Source organism: Trichomycterus rosablanca, chromosome 13 (genome assembly GCF_030014385.1).
Source record: "Trichomycterus rosablanca isolate fTriRos1 chromosome 13, fTriRos1.hap1, whole genome shotgun sequence".
Classification (NCBI taxonomy): domain Eukaryota; kingdom Metazoa; phylum Chordata; class Actinopteri; order Siluriformes; family Trichomycteridae; genus Trichomycterus; species Trichomycterus rosablanca.
In genome coordinates, this window is record NC_086000.1 from 26,652,553 (window position 1) to 26,670,792 (window position 18,240).

The window sequence follows — 18,240 nt, forward strand, 5'->3', positions numbered from 1 at the left end:
TGCTGGTGGAGGAAAACGTTTCCTGACTCGCTTCTCCAAAACACCCCAAAGTGGCTCAATAATATTTAGATCTGGTGACTGTGCAGGCCATGGGAGATGTTCAACTTCACTTTCATGTTCATCAAACCAATCTTTCACCAGTCTTGCTGTGTGTATTGGTGCATTGTCATCCTGATACACGGCACCGCCATTGGATGCACATGGTCCTCCAGAATGGTTCGGTAGTCCTTGGCAGTGACGCGCCCATCTAGCAGAAGTATTGGGCCAAGGGAATGCCATGATATGGCAGCCCAAACCATCACTGATCCACCCCCATGCTTCACTCTGGGCATGCAACAGTCTGGGTGGTACGCTTCTTTGGGGCTTCTCCACACCGTAACTCTCCCGGATGTGGGGAAAACAGTAAAGGTGGACTCATCAGAGAACAATACATGTTTCACATTGTCCACAGCCCAAGATTTGCGCTCCTTGCACCATTGAAACCGACGTTTGGCATTGGCACGAGTGACCAAAGGTTTGGCTATAGCAGCCCGGCCGTGTATATTGACCCTGTGGAGCTCCCGACGGACAGTTCTGGTGGAAACAGGAGAGTTGAGGTGCACATTTAATTCTGCCGTGATTTGGGCAGCCGTGGTTTTATGTTTTTTGGATACAATCCGGGTTAGCACCCGAACATCCCTTTCAGACAGCTTCCTCTTGCGTCCACAGTTAATCCTGTTGGATGTGGTTTGTCCTTCTTGGTGGTATGCTGACATTACCCTGGATACCGTGGCTCTTGATACATCACAAAGACTTGCTGTCTTGGTCACAGATGCACCAGCAAGACGTGCACCAACAATTTGTCCTCTTTTGAACTCTGGTATGTCACCCATAATGTTGTGTGCATTGCAATATTTTGAGCAAAACTGTGCTCTTACCCTGCTAATTGAACCTTCACACTCTGCTCTTACTGGTGCAATGTGCAATTAATGAAGATTGGCCACCAGACTGGTCCAATTTAGCCATGAAACCTACCACACTAAAATGACAGGTGTTTCAGTTATTTTGTCCAACCCCTGTATATATATATATATATATATATATATATATATATATACAGTATATATATACAGTGGGGTCAAAAAGTATTGTCAGCCACTGATTGTGCAAGTTCTTTTACTTAGAAAGATGAGAGAGGTCTGTAATTTTCATCATAGGTACACTTCAACTATGAGAGACAAAATGAGAAAAAAAAATCCAGGAAATCACATTGTAGGATTTTTAAATAATTTATTTGTAAATTATGGTGGAAAATAAGTATTTGGTCAATAACAAAAGTTCAACTCAATACTTTGTAACATAACCTTTGTTGGAAATGACAGAGGTCAAACATTTCCTGTAAGTCTTCACCAGGTTTGCACACACTGTAACTGGTATTTTGGCCCATTCCTCCATGCAGATCTCCTCTAGAGCAGTGATGTTTTGGGGCTGTCACTGGGCAACACGGACTCCACAAATTTTCTATGGGGTTGAGGTCTGGAGACTGGCTAGGCCACTCCAGGACCTTGAAATGCTTTTTACGGAGCCACTCCTTCGTTGCCCGAGCGGTGTGTTTGGGATCATTGTCATGCTGGAAGACCCAGCCACGTTCCATCTTCAATGCTCTCACTGATGGAAGGAGGTTTTGGCTTAAAATCTCACGATACATGGCCCCGTTCATTCTTCCCTTAACACAGATCAATCGTCCTGTCCCCTTTGCAGAAAAACAGCCCCAAAGCATGATGTTTCCACCCCCATGCTTCACAGTAGGTATGGTGTTCTTGGGTTCTTCTTCTTCCTCCAAACACGACAAGTTGAGTTTTTACCAAAAAGTTCCATTTTGGTTTCATCTGACCACATGATATTCTCCCAATCCTCTTCTGGATCATCCATATGCTCTCTGGCACACTTCAGACGGGCCTGGACATGTACTGGCTTAAGCAGGGGGACACGCCTGGCACTGCAGGATTTGAGTCCCTCTCGGCGTAGTGTATTACTGATGGTAGCCTTTGTTACTTTGGTCCCAGCTCTCTGCAGGTCATTCATCAGGTCCCTCCGTGTAGTTCTGGGATTTTTGCTCACCGTTCTCATGATCATTTTGACCCCACGGGATGAGATCTTGCGTGGGGCCTCAGATCGAGGGAGATTATCAATGGTCTTGTATGTCTTCCATTGTCTTACAATTGCTCCCACAGTTGATTTATTCACACCAACCTGCTTGCCTATTGTAGATTCACTCTTCCCAGCCTGGTGCAGGTCTACAATTTTCTTCCTGGTGTCCTTCGACAGCTCTTTGGTCTTGGCCATGGTTGAGTTTGGAGTCTGACTGTTTGAGGCTGTGGACAGGTGTCTTTTATACAGATAACGAGGTCAAACAGGTGCCATTAATACAGGTAACGAGTGGAGGACAGAAGAGCTTCTTAAAGAAGAAGTTACAGGTCTGTGAGAGCCAGAAATCTTGCTTGTTTGTGGGTGACCAAATACTTATTTTCCACCATAATTTACAAATAAATTCTTTAAAAATCCTACAATGTGATTTCCTGGATTTTTTTTTTCTCATTTTGTCTCTCATAGTTGAAGTGTACCTATGATGAAAATTACAGACCTCTCTCATCTTTCTAAGTAGGAGAACTTGCACAATCAGTGGCTGACTAAATACTTTTTGACCCCACTGTATATACTGTATATATAATATTTTTTAAATTATTAAGAGATCAGTTGTTAAGAGATAATTGATCACTGTTTGGTCCTACAAATATTTTTGCTTCCTGACAATAAACAGGATTATTTAGCATTACAATAAAGCCCCCAAAGTTTTATTTCAAGTATTTAAGATCTTATTCATTTATGCTTGTTTCTCATAAATGCAGTAAATCAGTCAGCTATTGGAGCCATGTCTTTGAAGGACTGTCTTGAAACTCTGATTAAAAAAGCTCTAACTACTATACACAGCTTTGAAGGTTTAAACTGTTTTTAGTAATTGTTATTATCTAAAGGAGGCACACAGTAAACACATTTACTCATCACAGTTCTGAATATCACTACCCAGACTGGTAACCTAACCTACTCTGTATATCTGTTGACCTATTGTATTTAATCAGTGAAAATGGCTAAAGGTGTAAAGAGTTACATTAATTTAAAAAAAGTACTCTATATGTCTATAAAGACACAGTTTGATGGGTTTAGCTGTGGATGAACTCCAGTGGCCTGCACACATGTGCCCTGACCTTAACCCCATTGAACACCTTTGGCAGGAATTGGAATATTGATTGTGAGCCAGGCCTTCTCTTACAAAATCAATACCTGACTTCACAAATTCTCATCTAACTGAATGGGCACAATATACAGTTTAACCATAGTAATAGACTATATTAATACACATGGTTTTGTCCTGTCCAATTTGCTCATATTTGGTGCCTGTATACATTTGGTCATATAGTGGATGTGGTTTAGTAAACATTTCTTGACAACACAACCTGGATTTGATACCAGCCCATTTATAGTATTGTCATACTATACAATAATAATAATGTAAAATAATGTATAGGGTTATATTTTTCCAGTCCAGTCAGCTTGCTTTTACTGACAATAACAAGGCAGTTGGTCATTGTTGTCATTGTGATATTTGTAATACTTTCAAACACATATCAAACATGTCCAGCCCTCTAAGTGGGTAATCACAACACATCAATTCTGTGGTCACTGCAGAATATAACAACTGTTTTTTTTTTCTGTCTAGCACTGGCTTACTGTACATTGTACCAATACTATAGTAATTGTACAGTCAATCCTTATAAATTGCTACGACCTGCTAACTCCACCTCAGAGCTCAGCCTAATATGGCAGTAAGTCTATTTCAAATGTCACAGACCGCAAATCAAACCAGGATCTGTTCTTTGAGCTGATGCTGCAGGCTGGAGCAGCTCTGGGAGCAGATGCCATCCAGTTGTTAAAAGTCCTGAGGCCAAAGGTCCATTCTGTACCCACCGAATGAGCACTTCCTGCAGACGGGGAGAGCGGGAGAGTGGGAGGGAGGAATTTGGCGATTCCTGTCATCCTTAGAAAGGGCTGTGCAGAATAGATTGGAGCTGACAGGGAAGGATATTTAATTAGATTGGGCATGCCACTCACAAGCTTCCATCCACATGTGTACCTGCCCCACCTAATGTCTTTACATTAGAAGTCTGAAAAGCAAAGAAATTGGTTAGATTTGGTAGATTGTGGGCTAATTCTATTTGTATGTTGTATGTGTTTGCTAATTAAATGGTTTCAAGAGTCAAAAGATTCTCAAGAATTGTCAATATATAAAATACAGATCATAATGGGCTTAATGGAGGTTTTCACTTTCGTGTAAAAGAATACTGTAGTTATTCCTGAGGAAAAAAATGATAATACTGATCAGTGTTGGGGAAAATGATTTAAAATTCCTCCACACAGACATTATTTCAAACCCAAGAAGAATAAATATAAGTGGTTCATATAGCAGTGGTTGCCAGTATTAAATTCTTATTAGTGCTTTATTTAATCATTTATGATTCAAACCCTGTACTGGGATATGGCTATTCCTATAGTACATTTTGGCAGTGTTCAGATTAATTAATAAATAATTAAATGACTGTAGCAGTACAATTCTGTTTATTACACTTACTGACCATTATATTAGGAACACCATACCAATACTGGATTTTAGAACCGTCTTTCTCCCATTGCTCCGTGGTCCAGTTTCGATGCTCACATGCCCATTGTTGGTGCTTTCGGCGGTGGACAGGGGTCAGCATGGGCACCCTGACTGGTCTGCGGCTATGCAGCCCCATACGCAACAAACTGTGATGCACTGTGTATTCTGACACCTTTCTGCAATTTGAGCTACAATAGCTCGTCTGTTGGACATTTGCTCCCCATGTGCATCAATGAGCCTTGGCCAACCATGACCCTGTTGCCGGTTTACCACTGTTCCTTCCTTGGACCACTTTTGATAGATACTGACCACTGCAGACTGGGAACTCCCCACAAGAGCTGCAGTTTTGGAGATGCTCTGACCCAGTCATCTAGCCATCACAATCTGGCCCTTGTCAAACCCGCTCAAATCCTTATGTTTTTCCTGCTTCTAACACATCAACATTGAGGATAAAATGTTCACTTGCTGCCTAATATATCCCACCCACTAACAGGTGTCATAATGAAGAGATAGTCAGTGTTATTCACTTCACCTGTCAGTGGTCATAATGTTATGTTTGGTCATTGTATGTTTTAGTCCATGTTGACGATTGTAGCACATAATTACTGTAAATTTATTAGATGCACATTCATACCACAAGGCCACTGAAGTTTACTGAACTGATTTTTCCATGTTTATATAAACAATTTTCGATATGCTGCATTTTTAATGCTGGTAGTGTTCATGATAAGATAGTAAATTGTGTCTATAAAGTGATGCATGTGGTCAGCAGCAAGACTCAAGAAAGACAGTGGCATTTAAACAATACCCACTTGATATTAGGCAGCACAATGTGGTCAGGAAAACATTTCCAACACCATTTGAACCACTACCGCCAGCCTGAACTGCTGACTCAAAGCAGGTTGGGTTTATGAGTTAGTGCTGTTTATTCCATGTCTGCATGTCACAGCAGAAATCCAAATGGATCAGACCAGGCAACAAGTTTCTCATTTTTACCTTCCCAGTGTTAGTGACTTTGTGCCAAATGTAGCCTTAGATTCCTGTTCTTGTCTGATGGGAGTAAAACCTAGATGAGAACATTGTTAGCAGAGATGTTCTGTGTTCTGTGCAGTGAGACGAGCAGTGTGTGCAGCAGTGACCCAGGCCTTTTCACCACTGATGAGGGAAGACAAGGTAAGAACAAAGATCTTTTATTTATGTTTGTGTGGTATAAATTTTTTTTCGGCTATATAGTGTATGTAAAGAGAAAATGTATAGATAAAAGATAACATAAGAAAGATAAATGATCTTATAAATGACTAAAATGTATAGAATCATGTTATGGAAAATAATAAAAAATGCTGCAGCAAGGGGTATAAATGTGGTAAACAGGTACTTAGTCATGCAAAGATAATAACATTTTAATTAAAATGACCTATCATGGTAATAAATGCAATAATCTTTTTAATTGGCCTTTCTATTAAATTTATATCACTTATATATTAACTCTATAAACAATTTCTATAAACTTTTCAAACACTTTTTTCTCATGGCATATGCAGCGTATACCACATGCCATCAACTAATTTCAATCATGGTAGCTCTACTAAATAATACTGTTTCAAATCAGTTAAACAGTAATTGATTTAAAGACTTTGATTGGGAATAATAACAATAATAATAATAAAAATATAAGGGCAAAGTATTTTGATTATCGGGGAGGTCCGGGTCCTTTCTGTGCTGAGTTTGCATGTTCTCCCCGTGTCTGCGTGGGTTTTCTCCAGGAGCTCCGGTTTCCTCCCACAGTCCAAATAAAATGCAGTCAGGTTAATTGGAGACACTGAATTGCCCTATAGGTGAATGGGTGTGTGTGTATGTGTGTGTGTCAGCCCTGCGATGGACTGGCGCCCTATCCAGGGTGTTACTATGTGCCTTGCACCCATTGAAAACCTGGAAAAGGCTCCAGCACCCACCCACCGTGACCGTAATTGGATAAGTGGTTAAGAAAGTGAGTGAGTGAGTATTTTGATTATAATATATATACACATCATGGCCAAAAGTGTTTGCACACCTGACTGTAATGGGTTGGGTCACTAAGGTGCCAGGTGTACCCCCACAGCCAAAATAACACTTTGGTTACATTCATGACAGAAACGGTAGTTACTCGTTACACAAGATTCATCAGTTCACAAGTTTAATATCAAACACAGTCATGAACAATTTTATATTTTCAGTTCACCTCACTTACATGTCACAACACAGAAAGCAGTTGTGGACAGTTGTAGCCTAGTGGTTAAGGTACTGGACTAGTAATCAAAAGGTTGCTGGTTCAAGCCCCACCACTGCCAGGTTGCAAACTGTTGGGCCCTTGAGCGAGGCCCTTAATATACTGTATACTGTCACAGTACTGTAAGTCGCTTTGGATAAAAGTGTCTGCTATATGCTGAAAATGTAAATGTAAGAAAGGACCCGGACCGCCCCACCTGGGGATCGAACCCAGGACCTTCTTACTTGTCTTAATCTGATTAACTGAATTAATAACAGTCAATGACCTGTATAAAATGTATAGCATAGTTGATTTATTTTGTGCACACTGTGATCATAATGCATATACAGTATATTATTAAACACCAGGAAGCCTAATCAAACCAGCCATACAATTTTAGCAAACCAATCACACCAGAAAATGTTGTTTAGCACAACAGGGAAAAACACATGCAGTAATATGCCCGTGTAGACTCGATAGCTGTGGGTGGCACTTACCAGTGCCCATGTGGCTCTAATGAGGGTTTGTCATGTCGTGCTAATGAGCGCTGAAAGCTTTGCTAATCTCATTAGGTGTGGAGGTGCTAGGCATCCTCTGATTTAACAGTTGTCACTACACCTTGACTGTGAGAGGCATGGCCTTACCGTGTAGGTGACTGACAGGTCCATGGGGAGCACTCTGTCTGGGAGTGTGTGTGGGGGGGGTGTATGTGTGTCTGATTCCCCTTTTTGCAGTTATGACTGGGGTTGCAATGGAGCCGCCAGTTGACCCTAAAGCCACACTAAAATTGCACTTTGCTTAACACCATTTGACACTGAGGGCAAAATACAGCAGTAATTGAAAGCTTTTGTTGTTAGAAGTCACTGATCTAATTGCTGTGAGAAATGGAGCAGCATCATGGTAAATAAAGGAATAATGCATATTAATAATATGTAAAACTATAAATAAGTAAAATATAAATAATGTCTGTAGCATTTATTTCTATCATTTGAACACAACATTTGTGAACAGAGATAATTCTGGAAATGCTTTTCTTTAAAAACTCATGGAAACATAAGTTTGGGTATGATTAGTGGACTTCTTGCATGTTTAAGGCTTAATTTCTGTGCATTGTTTGTTTTTTTGTGACGTTTAAACTTATATCACATTGCAAATATTCTATAATGGTGTTGTTTAGATAAGCTTAGATATAAACTATTATGGGGATTGGCGGTATGACTCTCCTAATTAATACTTAAAAGAGGTAAAAACAAAAGTTCAGGGCCCCCCCCCAATAGTCACTGTATAATTAAGGACTGTGTTAGCTCAGCAGTTTAGGTACTGAACTAATAACCAGTTAATTGCTTGGTTCAGTCCCCACCAGTACTAAGTTATCACTGTTAGTCCTGAATTGCTTGCACTTTGGTTATTTGGTCGATTGAGTAAAATGATAATTTAGAAAATAAATTTTGTCTTAACCTTAGGGGGTGCAGGTGGGGTACAGCGGTACAGTACGCTAGCCTACTACCGCTAGGATCTGGGGATCTGGGGTTCAAATCTTTTGACAGTGTCACTTGTCAGTGCCCTCTCAGTGCTGGTCCTAAGCCTGGATAAAAATAGAAGGGTTGTGTCAGGAAAGCCATCCAACTTAAAACAACAAAAGACAAAAATTGTCCAGATCAACCCCTAAATACAGAAGGAACCAAAAATTATTTTTCCTTTCTCATATTATAATAAAATTACATGTGGCAATTATGCAAATATTTATATTTTATATAAAAATATATGTTAAGCATGAACACACTACAAAACTCAGTTAAACATTTGACTTCATAGAACAAGGGCATTACTGTGAGGTTATTAACCACCTACTAATACATGGCATGAGGAATATCCAGTATTTGCTATATTTTATTTATCCAGGTGATGATGAGCAGAGTGACTGGTTCTTTGAAGGTGAATGTGGGTCAGCTCTGATGTCCAGCAGAGAGTCTGAAACGGCCCCCAGACCTGCCACGCTGGACGCTATGAGAGAGAGGCATCACTCGTCTACTTTCCTTCACCCAGCCCAACCCAGTCAGAGAGGTACAACCAGCCTGTCTGTTCTTATGTTTAGTCAGTTTTTCTTTTATGTTGTGAACGTATTTTTAATGACCAGCAATGTAATCAGCTTAGAAAGTGCTGAATAGGTATTAAAATATAGTAATTAGGTCTAGTGTCATTTAATTCATTTGAGGACAAATTAGAGTTTATGTAAACAAAATTAAGTTAATTAAATAAATTCATGTGATTGATAAGATGTAAATAATCAGTCTTACTGTTGCTTTTATTTTTTTTAATTCAGATGTTTTTATTTTTATTCATTCTTTGAAATTCAGTCATTTTGCAGTTTGATCGATGTGATTGACAAAATGAGAATTTACTAAAAAAGGAAATTATGTATAAATAATAATAATAATTTAGTTGTAATGCCTGTATTTGTTAGTTTGTATTTTTTATATTGAACATGTAAAATATAAAAATATTTTATCCTGGTCAGGGTCGTGGTGGGTCCGGATTCCTTAGAATCACAGCTGCAGTGCAGTAACACACCTAATATAGGATGCTAATACATCGCAGAGCCTCGGCCACACCTCATACATGGCAAATCATGCCTGTATGTAGACGCCCCTCTGGCTCAAAAGCACTGCTGGGGATTTTAACCCTGGATCCCAGAAGTAGTGGGCTGGCAAAATTTACCACTGCACCACCTGAGCGCCACTTACATTGAAACATATTTCACATATATTTATTCTTGTCTGAAAAATGTATCAGTAATGGTTTATCAGGTTTTTTGGAGGTTTTTGTTTGGGTGTTAGTATTTAGTATTTCTTTAGGTTTAGCTTTGGCTTTTTTTTTACTTAAGGGCATTATATTATGTGCCTTTTTTATTTCAGCTGTCATTTTTATTGACTAAACATATCCTAAAAGTGTGACAAGTATGACAAAATGAGAACATAATATATAAAATCAGTCCTGATGCTTGTATTCTTTTTTGTTCCAGGTTATCCTGCCCATGTGAACCGTTTACCAGGTGTAACTGCATGCTGTGTTAGGAAGAACAGGAGGAGATTTTCTGGCAAGGTGACCTGCCAAAACATAACCATCAGACCGAATCCACAATCCGTGTCACTTTGTTACTGTTTTAATGAATCTGAAATACTGGGTTCCAATCCTGTTTAGCTCAGTGTATTGTTGTTTTGTTGCAGGATAACAGTATTGCTGCTTGTGTGGACAAACTGAGACACTACTCACATGATTCCTATCAGAAGGAGTAAGAATTTACTCTTTTTTATCTTATTCCTTGTAAATGATTTTAAGCAGTTTATAGCTTTTTAAATAACAGAATTATTCATTTTAGGTTCTGGTTGCCACACCATGGGAAGCGGGAAAGAAATCAGGTACAGCTTATGAATTCATTTAATTCTCCTAAGCATGCATCATATTAAAGGTGTGTGAGATCTGTGTCATGTGACTTAGCATTATTTAAGCCTATTTTTGTATAAAAACAAAAAGAAAATTCTGAGAGGATTAAAAGTATAGTTGGTTAAAATTCTATCCTGTTCTAGATGTGTCTTTTTACTGTAATCTAAAGTTGCGGTACCATCTTGATTTTTTAGTAAATTTTATATTTGCAGATCTACACAAAAATAAATGCACTAAAATATAAATCAAAATTAATCAAGACATTAGTTAGTTTGTTGATTAAAAAAATTGTAGCTTAGCGCTTAAGGTAGACTAGCAATCAAAAGGTCGCTGGTTTAAGCCCCACCACTCCCAGTTTGTCACTGTTGGGCCCTTGAACAAGGCCCTTACCCTCAATTGCTTAGACAATATACTGTCACAGTCCTGTTAGTAGCTTTGGATAAAAGCGTCTGCTAAATGTAAATGTAATACTGTACAAATTTAGATTCAGACTAGGACACATGGTAAAACCTAACATCTAGCTTTAATCTAAAGTTTCAGCTTGCCTCAAGGTTTTATTACTGTCCTGTTGATCAGTTGTTGGAGTTCACTGACAGTCACAGAGCTACTCAGCATCATGTTGCAGTCGCGGCAAGTTAATGCGACTTCTAAATGAATTCGGACCCATACAAACAATGTTCTTGGTTTATTGTTTAATTTAGTCAAGTTTTGTGCTTTTGTAAATAGCCACGTAGACTTTCAGATTCTGAAACTCTATTTATAAATATGATTGTATTCATATAAACTAACCAGGAGCTCTAATCCTAACAGCCTTTACCTCATAAACAATCAGATCTGAAAATATATCAAACATAATATAAATCCAGTGCTCTAAACCAGTTACTGCAGGTTTTTGTGGCATCTTTTAAATTGCTTTCTACCGACTGTCTGCTTCCTTCTTCTGTTCCAGCTGAAACCTCTGTGTTCACTGTCCATGTATCCCATTGGCGTAGTACCAGAGAGTTCCCATTCCAGATACCCTTCATCTGAGTGCAGAAACAGGTAATTTATTTAAAACCTTTATCACCCATAGGAAAAAAAAAAGTATTCCACCCCCTTTCCACCCAAACCAAGTAACTGCATTTAATATAACATGCGATAACTTGTGATGAGTCTTTTACATTGCTGTGGAGGAATTTCAACCCACTTGTCTTAGCATAATTGTTTGATTCAGCTACATTAAAGGGGTTTTGAGCATGAAATACCTGTTTAAGGTAAGATTTACAAGTATACTGTGTACAAGTTCTTATTTTGGTCAGCAGTGGTTTGCACCCTGCAACTCTCCCATCGGGACCATTTTTGTCCAGTGTCTTTTTTATTGTCAAATTGTCTACATAGACTTTAACTGAGAAAGGTGCAGTTCATTAAGATGAGATATTCTTCTGGGTTCTGTGACCTTCTGGATGAGATGTCAGTGCATTCTTGGTGACATATTGGTAGGTTAACAGGCTCACCACAGTTTCTTCTTTGGCGTAGTATATGGATAATGGCTCTCACTGTGGTTTGCTGAAGTCCCAGAGCCTTAAAAATAGCTTGGTAACCCTCTCCACAGGAGTCTGGGAGTAATCATGCCTGCATGTGGCTTGTAAAATTGAACTCCAATTGTGAACTGGTTGATTTAGTAGCTAAGGGGATCAGACAGGGCTGAACAGCATTTTTTGCATTAATAAGTGAAATCATCATTTTTAAAGCTGCATTTTGTTTTTACTTGGGTTATCTTTATTTAATGTTAAATGTTGTTTGATCTGAAACAAAAACAAGAGAAATTTGGATGGAGGCAAATATTTTTTCACAGCAGGGTATCTAAAAATAATCTATTTTTTGCTGTCAAATGTTGTAATTACCAAAAACACAATAGGTTAAGTTTTAATAGCACTCTTGTTTGGTCAGAGTAAAATAACTAAGCCCTGCTTGGCCTTCTTCTTTATACACTAAACACTCTGCTAAATTATCATTGAGGCTAATGACAAGGGGAACCAGTATTGTCTTTATGCCAGTCAGTTAAACAAAACTTCTCTTTACTGTAGGAGCATTGAGCTGCTTACAGCATGTTTAAAAAGATTTTCATGTCTCCTGGGTGCGTCGAACAACAGCATTGAACAGATTTGCTGTCAAAGCTCAATATATTGATGAACCATTTTTTAGTTTACTTCTCCAGATGAACTGTGGATTGAGCAAGGGGTGTAAGGGTTAACCGATTTGACCTGAGTGGAAGTTTTTTCCAGGGTCAGTGTGTTTTTGATGTGTATAAAATCACTACAATAGACAACTCCCTCAGGACTGCAGCTCAAACTGTGACCTTCTCAATGAAAGGGCTTTATGTGAATGACTGTGTCTGATGTGACAATGTGCTAACTGTTTTGTGTTCACCAGGCATTTAGATAAATATGGGGTTAATCTAAGGTGTACAGGGGACTTTTTGCTTTAGGGAGGCATTTATAGAATTAAAGTACAGTTGAAGTTTGTGCCTAAGTACAAACCCGCTCAGTGGGCAGCACTGTGTGGAGTTTGCATGTTCTCCTCATGTCTGCAGGGGTTATCTTCAGAAGCTCCGGTTTCCTTCCACAGTCCAAACACATGCAAGTGAGGTGAATTGAAGATACAAAATTGTCCATGACTGTGGTTAAAATTAAAGAGCTGAACTGATAAATCTTGTGTAACCAGTAACTACCTGTACTGTCATAAATGTAACCAAAGTGTGTAAAACATGGCAGTCCTAATAAATAAATAAGTACAAACCCAGTTTCCAGAAAAGTTGAGATGCAATAAAAATTTAAATCTGTAATTTGTTAATTCATGTAAACATTTATTTAAAAGACAAAAGGACAAAGAAAAGATTTATTTTTTTTAATGATGAATGTAATTCTATTTGTTAATATAAAATTTAGAACTTGATGCTTGCAACAGACTCAAAAAGCTGGGACAGAGTCATATTGCCACTGGCTCACATCACATTTTCTTTTTATTATTTATTATTATTATTATTATTATTATACATTTAAATTGAAGTTTTGCAAGTGGAATTGACATCGTTGTATACAAGACCTGAGCTGCTTAATAGTCTGTGTTTGCTGTTGTCTGATTATCTTCTTCACAATGCACCATACATTTACATTGTGGGACTAAAATAGCTTAAAAGCTGATTTAAAGTGGTGTCCACATATTTTATCTATACAAATGGAATTGTTAAAATTAATGCTTATTAATTTTTTTGTGATATAGACAGTCAGCAGTGACACAGCAAGTAGATTAGGTGCCACACAGTAACATGGGACCTAAGAAGCATGTTCTCCCCCAGCATGGATTTTTCTTCAGGAACTTGGATGTTCTTACTTTTCCCAAAGATATTCTAAAGAAGTTCTAAATTATCCCCAAGTCTTAAGGATTGTGTAAATGTTTAAGTATGTTGTGATTTAAAATGGATTGGTTCCCTGTCCAGTGTGTAAATAAATTTAAAAAAGAAAGAAAAAAGAAAAAAAAAATCCATCTTGTCTATCGTATCTTGTGTAATAACAACAGATAGCTCTTGTATAAAAGACAGCATGAGTCTTTGACTCATACAGTTAAGTAGTTCTTGAAAAGTAATAAAATTAAAACTTAAACTAGGTCCCTACCTCAATAAGTTGTTCTCCAGATTTATTTATTTCTTTTTTATTTATTTATTCATTTAGGCTCTTATGGTATGTCAAAGACGAGACAAGCTTTGAGGTACTTACTGGCTCTGAGGGATCTGCATACTTATTGAGAGTTTAATTGCCTCAAGACCATTTGACTTCGCTGCATTGTGCCTTTGGTGCCTATTTACAGTGCATTCTTAATTCCTGTCTTTGCTCTCTCGTGTTCCTCCGTCCCTCCATCTCCTGGGCCGGCCTAAAAAGCCTCCCGTCTTTCCTTGATGAGGGGCAGAAACACAACGCCAATAAAGCGGCTGCACTTCTTAGCGTTCTCTTTCATACTTTTTGCCTTTCTTCTTCACCTGAAAGCTTCCTTCAGATTGCAGTTTGAAGCATGTTGAATACTAATTTTCAGCTATTAAAAGGCTCTGGTATCTTTGCCATGCTCTCATTTGAATGCTGTACTCAGGGGACGCCTCCTAATTCCTTTATAGAAGAATTCCAAATCCCTTTACTTCAAAAAGTATAAATCATACTCCCAAATGAATGAGTAGGAGAGGGGTTTATGCGGGGTGTCTCTGATGTGTCCCGTCAGTTAGTAGCAGCCGTGTTGAGCTCCCAAAGTTGCAGAAATCCAGCTTATGAGGGGAAGATGGTTGTTCTCCTGACCCAGGCCACCAGCAAATTTTAGAACCAACAACCATCAGAACAACATGCACATATGCTAAATGTATTTATTGTGTAACTTTTTAGTGATTGTGTGTAAATATACTACTAGTTGTCCTCTCAGTATTGACTTTAAAATGATTAAAAAACCCAACAACACTGCTGCACCTGCTACACTCATACTAGTACAACGCACACTATCATAGTATTATTATGATAGTGTCATTGCAGTGCTGACAATACCCCAACAGCCAAAAACATATCTGATCAGTGGGGACCTGTAGGGTTCTTTTTAATTGATAAATGGGAAATATTGGGATGACAAAGCTTACAAAGCAACAGCTTATCAAATAATTAATGAACGTAGGTTCTGAGGTTAGCAAAGCATTATTTACTTAACGTGTCATAGAATTTGTTCTATTTTTTGTGACTAAAATATTTAATAAATTATAAAGAAAACATTTTCAGACAAACCTAATTGTAGTTTGTGAATATATAACAAATATACTGTGACACCAGCAACACACTCAAAAAAATTGGGACAAAGGCAAATTAAAACTAAGGTTATACAATTAACATTGTTCTAGATGGTTCCACAATTAGCAGTTTAGCTGGATTATGAAAGGAGCATCCACCAAGGCTTAGTCTTTGCCAGCAAGAATGTGTCGTGGTTCATCACTTTGTGCCAAACTTTGTGAGAGAATTTTCAGTCAGTTTTAAAGACAATGTTTCTCCATACAAGATAGCAAAAAATGTAGGTGTGACACCATCTACAGTTCATAATATCATGAAAAGATTAAGGGTGTCAAAGAAAATCTTTGTGCGTAAAGACCAATGACAGAAACCACTGAATGGGCATATTTACATAAGCTTGGAAGTACTTCCAAAATTGTCATCAATTAACACAGTCCACCACTGCATCAAGTAATGCAAACTAAAACTGTATTATGTAAAAAGTAAGCCAAAAATTAATATTGCACTGAAACACCAGTGAGTTGTCTGAGCTGGACCGAAAGACAATAAAAACATGTTCTGTAGTAAGATGAGTCCATGTTTCAGCTTTTTTTTTTTTGGAAAAAAGGGACATTGAATTATTTGTGCCAAAGGTGAAAAAGACCATCCAGACTGTTACCAACGAAAAGCGCAAAAACCAGCATCTGTGATGGCATGGAGGTGCATCAGTGCCGCCGGCATGGATGATCTGCATACATGTGAAGGTACCATTAATGAGTACCGTATTTTCCGCACTATAAGGCGCACCTAAGAGCCTTAAATTTTCTCAAAAATCTGCTGTGCGCCTTATAATTCGGTTCCAAAATCCGGTTCCAAAATCTGTAAAAATGTTGTTGTGCGACTTTGGTAAGTGCTCCGCTTGATTGATTATCGGACCATTTCCCGCTGACACAGGGACGTAATACGTACACTACGTACGCTGGCAGCGATAAACCAATCAGAGAACATTACGTAATACGTACAGTACGTACGCTTACCTCCGCCACGCCTCCGGTAGGTATACTACTGGTATGCTGCAAAACAACAAACATTTGTTTGCATGCGCCTTATAATACCTTATACGCCTTATGTATGGGTTAAGTACAGAAATAGACCCCGTAATTGAGACTGCGCCTTATGGTGTGGAAAATACGGTAGGCTTATATTGGTATTTTGGAGAGACCCATGCTGCCATCAAGACATGCCAGGTCTCATTCAGCACGAGTTACAACAGAGTAGACATAGAGTGTGGGTGCCTGACTGGCCTGCCTGCAGTACAGATCTGTCTCCTATTGAAAATGTATGGTTTGTTTGTTTGTTTATTAGGATTTTAACATTACTCATTAGTTACTCATTACAGAAGGTTCATCAGTTCACAAGGTTATATCGAACACAGTCATGGACAGTTTAGTATCTCCAATTTACCTCACTTGCATGTCTTTGGACTGTGGGAGGAAACTGGAACACTCGGAGGAAACCCACGCAGACACGGGGAGAACATGCAAACTCCACCCACCTGGGGATCGAACCCAGGACCTTCTTGCTGTGAGGCGACAGTGCTACCCACTTAGCCAAAATGTGTGGTACATTATGAAGAGGAGAATCAGACAACAGCGACCACAGACTGTTGAGCAACTTAAGTCCTTTTGCAAAACTGTAGCAATTATTATCTTGAATATCTAAACCATAAAAATGTAAGTGTAAGTGAAAGAAAATATATTTTGACCCAGTGTTAAAAACATCTCTGTCCCAACTTTTTTGAGTGTGTTGTAGGCATCAATTTTTTAAATTTGTTAAAAACATTTAAAATCCTTTTTTCAACCTTTGTTAAATAAGGGTTTAAATTTATTAACAAATGATAGATTTCAGTTTTTTTGCATTTTTTAAAGTGTTCCAACTTTTCTGGAAATGAGGTTTGTAAAATTGTTAGATTTTATTGGTTTTATTTACAGAAATGTTTTAACTAAAATAAACTTCTGCAGCTTAATATTTTCTTCTATTTTCCTGTATGATCTACAGTAAACATTATTAGCTCCTCTAGAGTTGTTTTATGTTAGCGTGAATCTGTTTGAACAGACATCAGCCCATGACAGATCACCCTGTTATACCTCACACTCCGCTGCCATGTTAAAATGCATAACCACATCCCACCTGCTTCTGGTCCATGCAGGTTTTACTCGATAGACTTTATTTATTTCTAAATGACATTCGGTGGCTTGAGATAAATCATAGTCCTCCAGCACTGCTCTAGCCTGCTTTTCATTTTAATTGTAAGATCTTGATGTCAGCAGTTAGTATATTGGTGTGAGTGGCCTATTGATTATTGATTTGCTAGCATTGATTGCAATCCCAGGGGACCCTAATCCTTTTTGATTCATTTGAATACCTCTATTCATCTTGAGATCCTCCTCACACCTGGAGTGCCCTGTAGCCTAATGAAAATAGATGGTGTGCCAGCAGCTAGCGGCAGCTCCTGCGTCTTTTTGATTTATTATTTTTAATTGATATATCTGCTTTGGAGGTGTGGGCATGCGAATGACAATTGACCCTCATGTCAGTGTGGGTTTATGTCGTGCCTGAGGGACCAGTGAATGCTAACAATGTTCCAGATGTCTTTGCATGACTCAGTTGATCTTTCAGTCCAGAGTTTCTTTTGGCATGTGCTCGTCTTCTGCTCTGCAGTAGAGCTTTTGTCCTTGTTTTTCTGGGTTTAGGTAATGTGGTGCAAGTACGCAAACCTTTTTAGTAATGTTGCTTTCCAGTAGTGAACATATTTTTTTACACTAAAGAAAATCATGATGCATTCATTTTGTATTTAACTTTTACACAGATCTCAAGTGCTTGACTTAGCACTTAGAGATAAACCTGCTGTATACCACTATCCCTTAATAAGGGTTTTAAAAGTGACAGCATTATATTGTAAAAGCCTAAGATCATTATGCACAAGGGCAAGCTGTAGCCTAGTGGTTAAGGTACTGGAGTACTAATCCAAAGGTTGCTGGTTCTAACTCTAAATTGCTCAGGCTGTATACTGTAACTGTAAT

At 38.4% G+C, this 18,240-nt stretch overlaps 1 protein-coding gene across 1 annotated transcript in view; it reads left to right on the plus strand.

Moving 5' to 3' along the window:
- Positions 1-18,240, plus strand: part of LOC134325396 (G patch domain-containing protein 2-like) — a 48,180-nt gene that overhangs the window by 13,711 nt on the left and 16,229 nt on the right. Inside the window, exons 3-8 of the mRNA XM_063007576.1 lie at positions 5,808-5,869; positions 8,844-9,005; positions 9,964-10,043; positions 10,169-10,233; positions 10,321-10,360; positions 11,335-11,426. Coding sequence (XP_062863646.1) covers positions 5,808-5,869; positions 8,844-9,005; positions 9,964-10,043; positions 10,169-10,233; positions 10,321-10,360; positions 11,335-11,426 — 501 coding nt within the window. The remainder of the gene's footprint in view (positions 1-5,807; positions 5,870-8,843; positions 9,006-9,963; positions 10,044-10,168; positions 10,234-10,320; positions 10,361-11,334; positions 11,427-18,240) is intronic.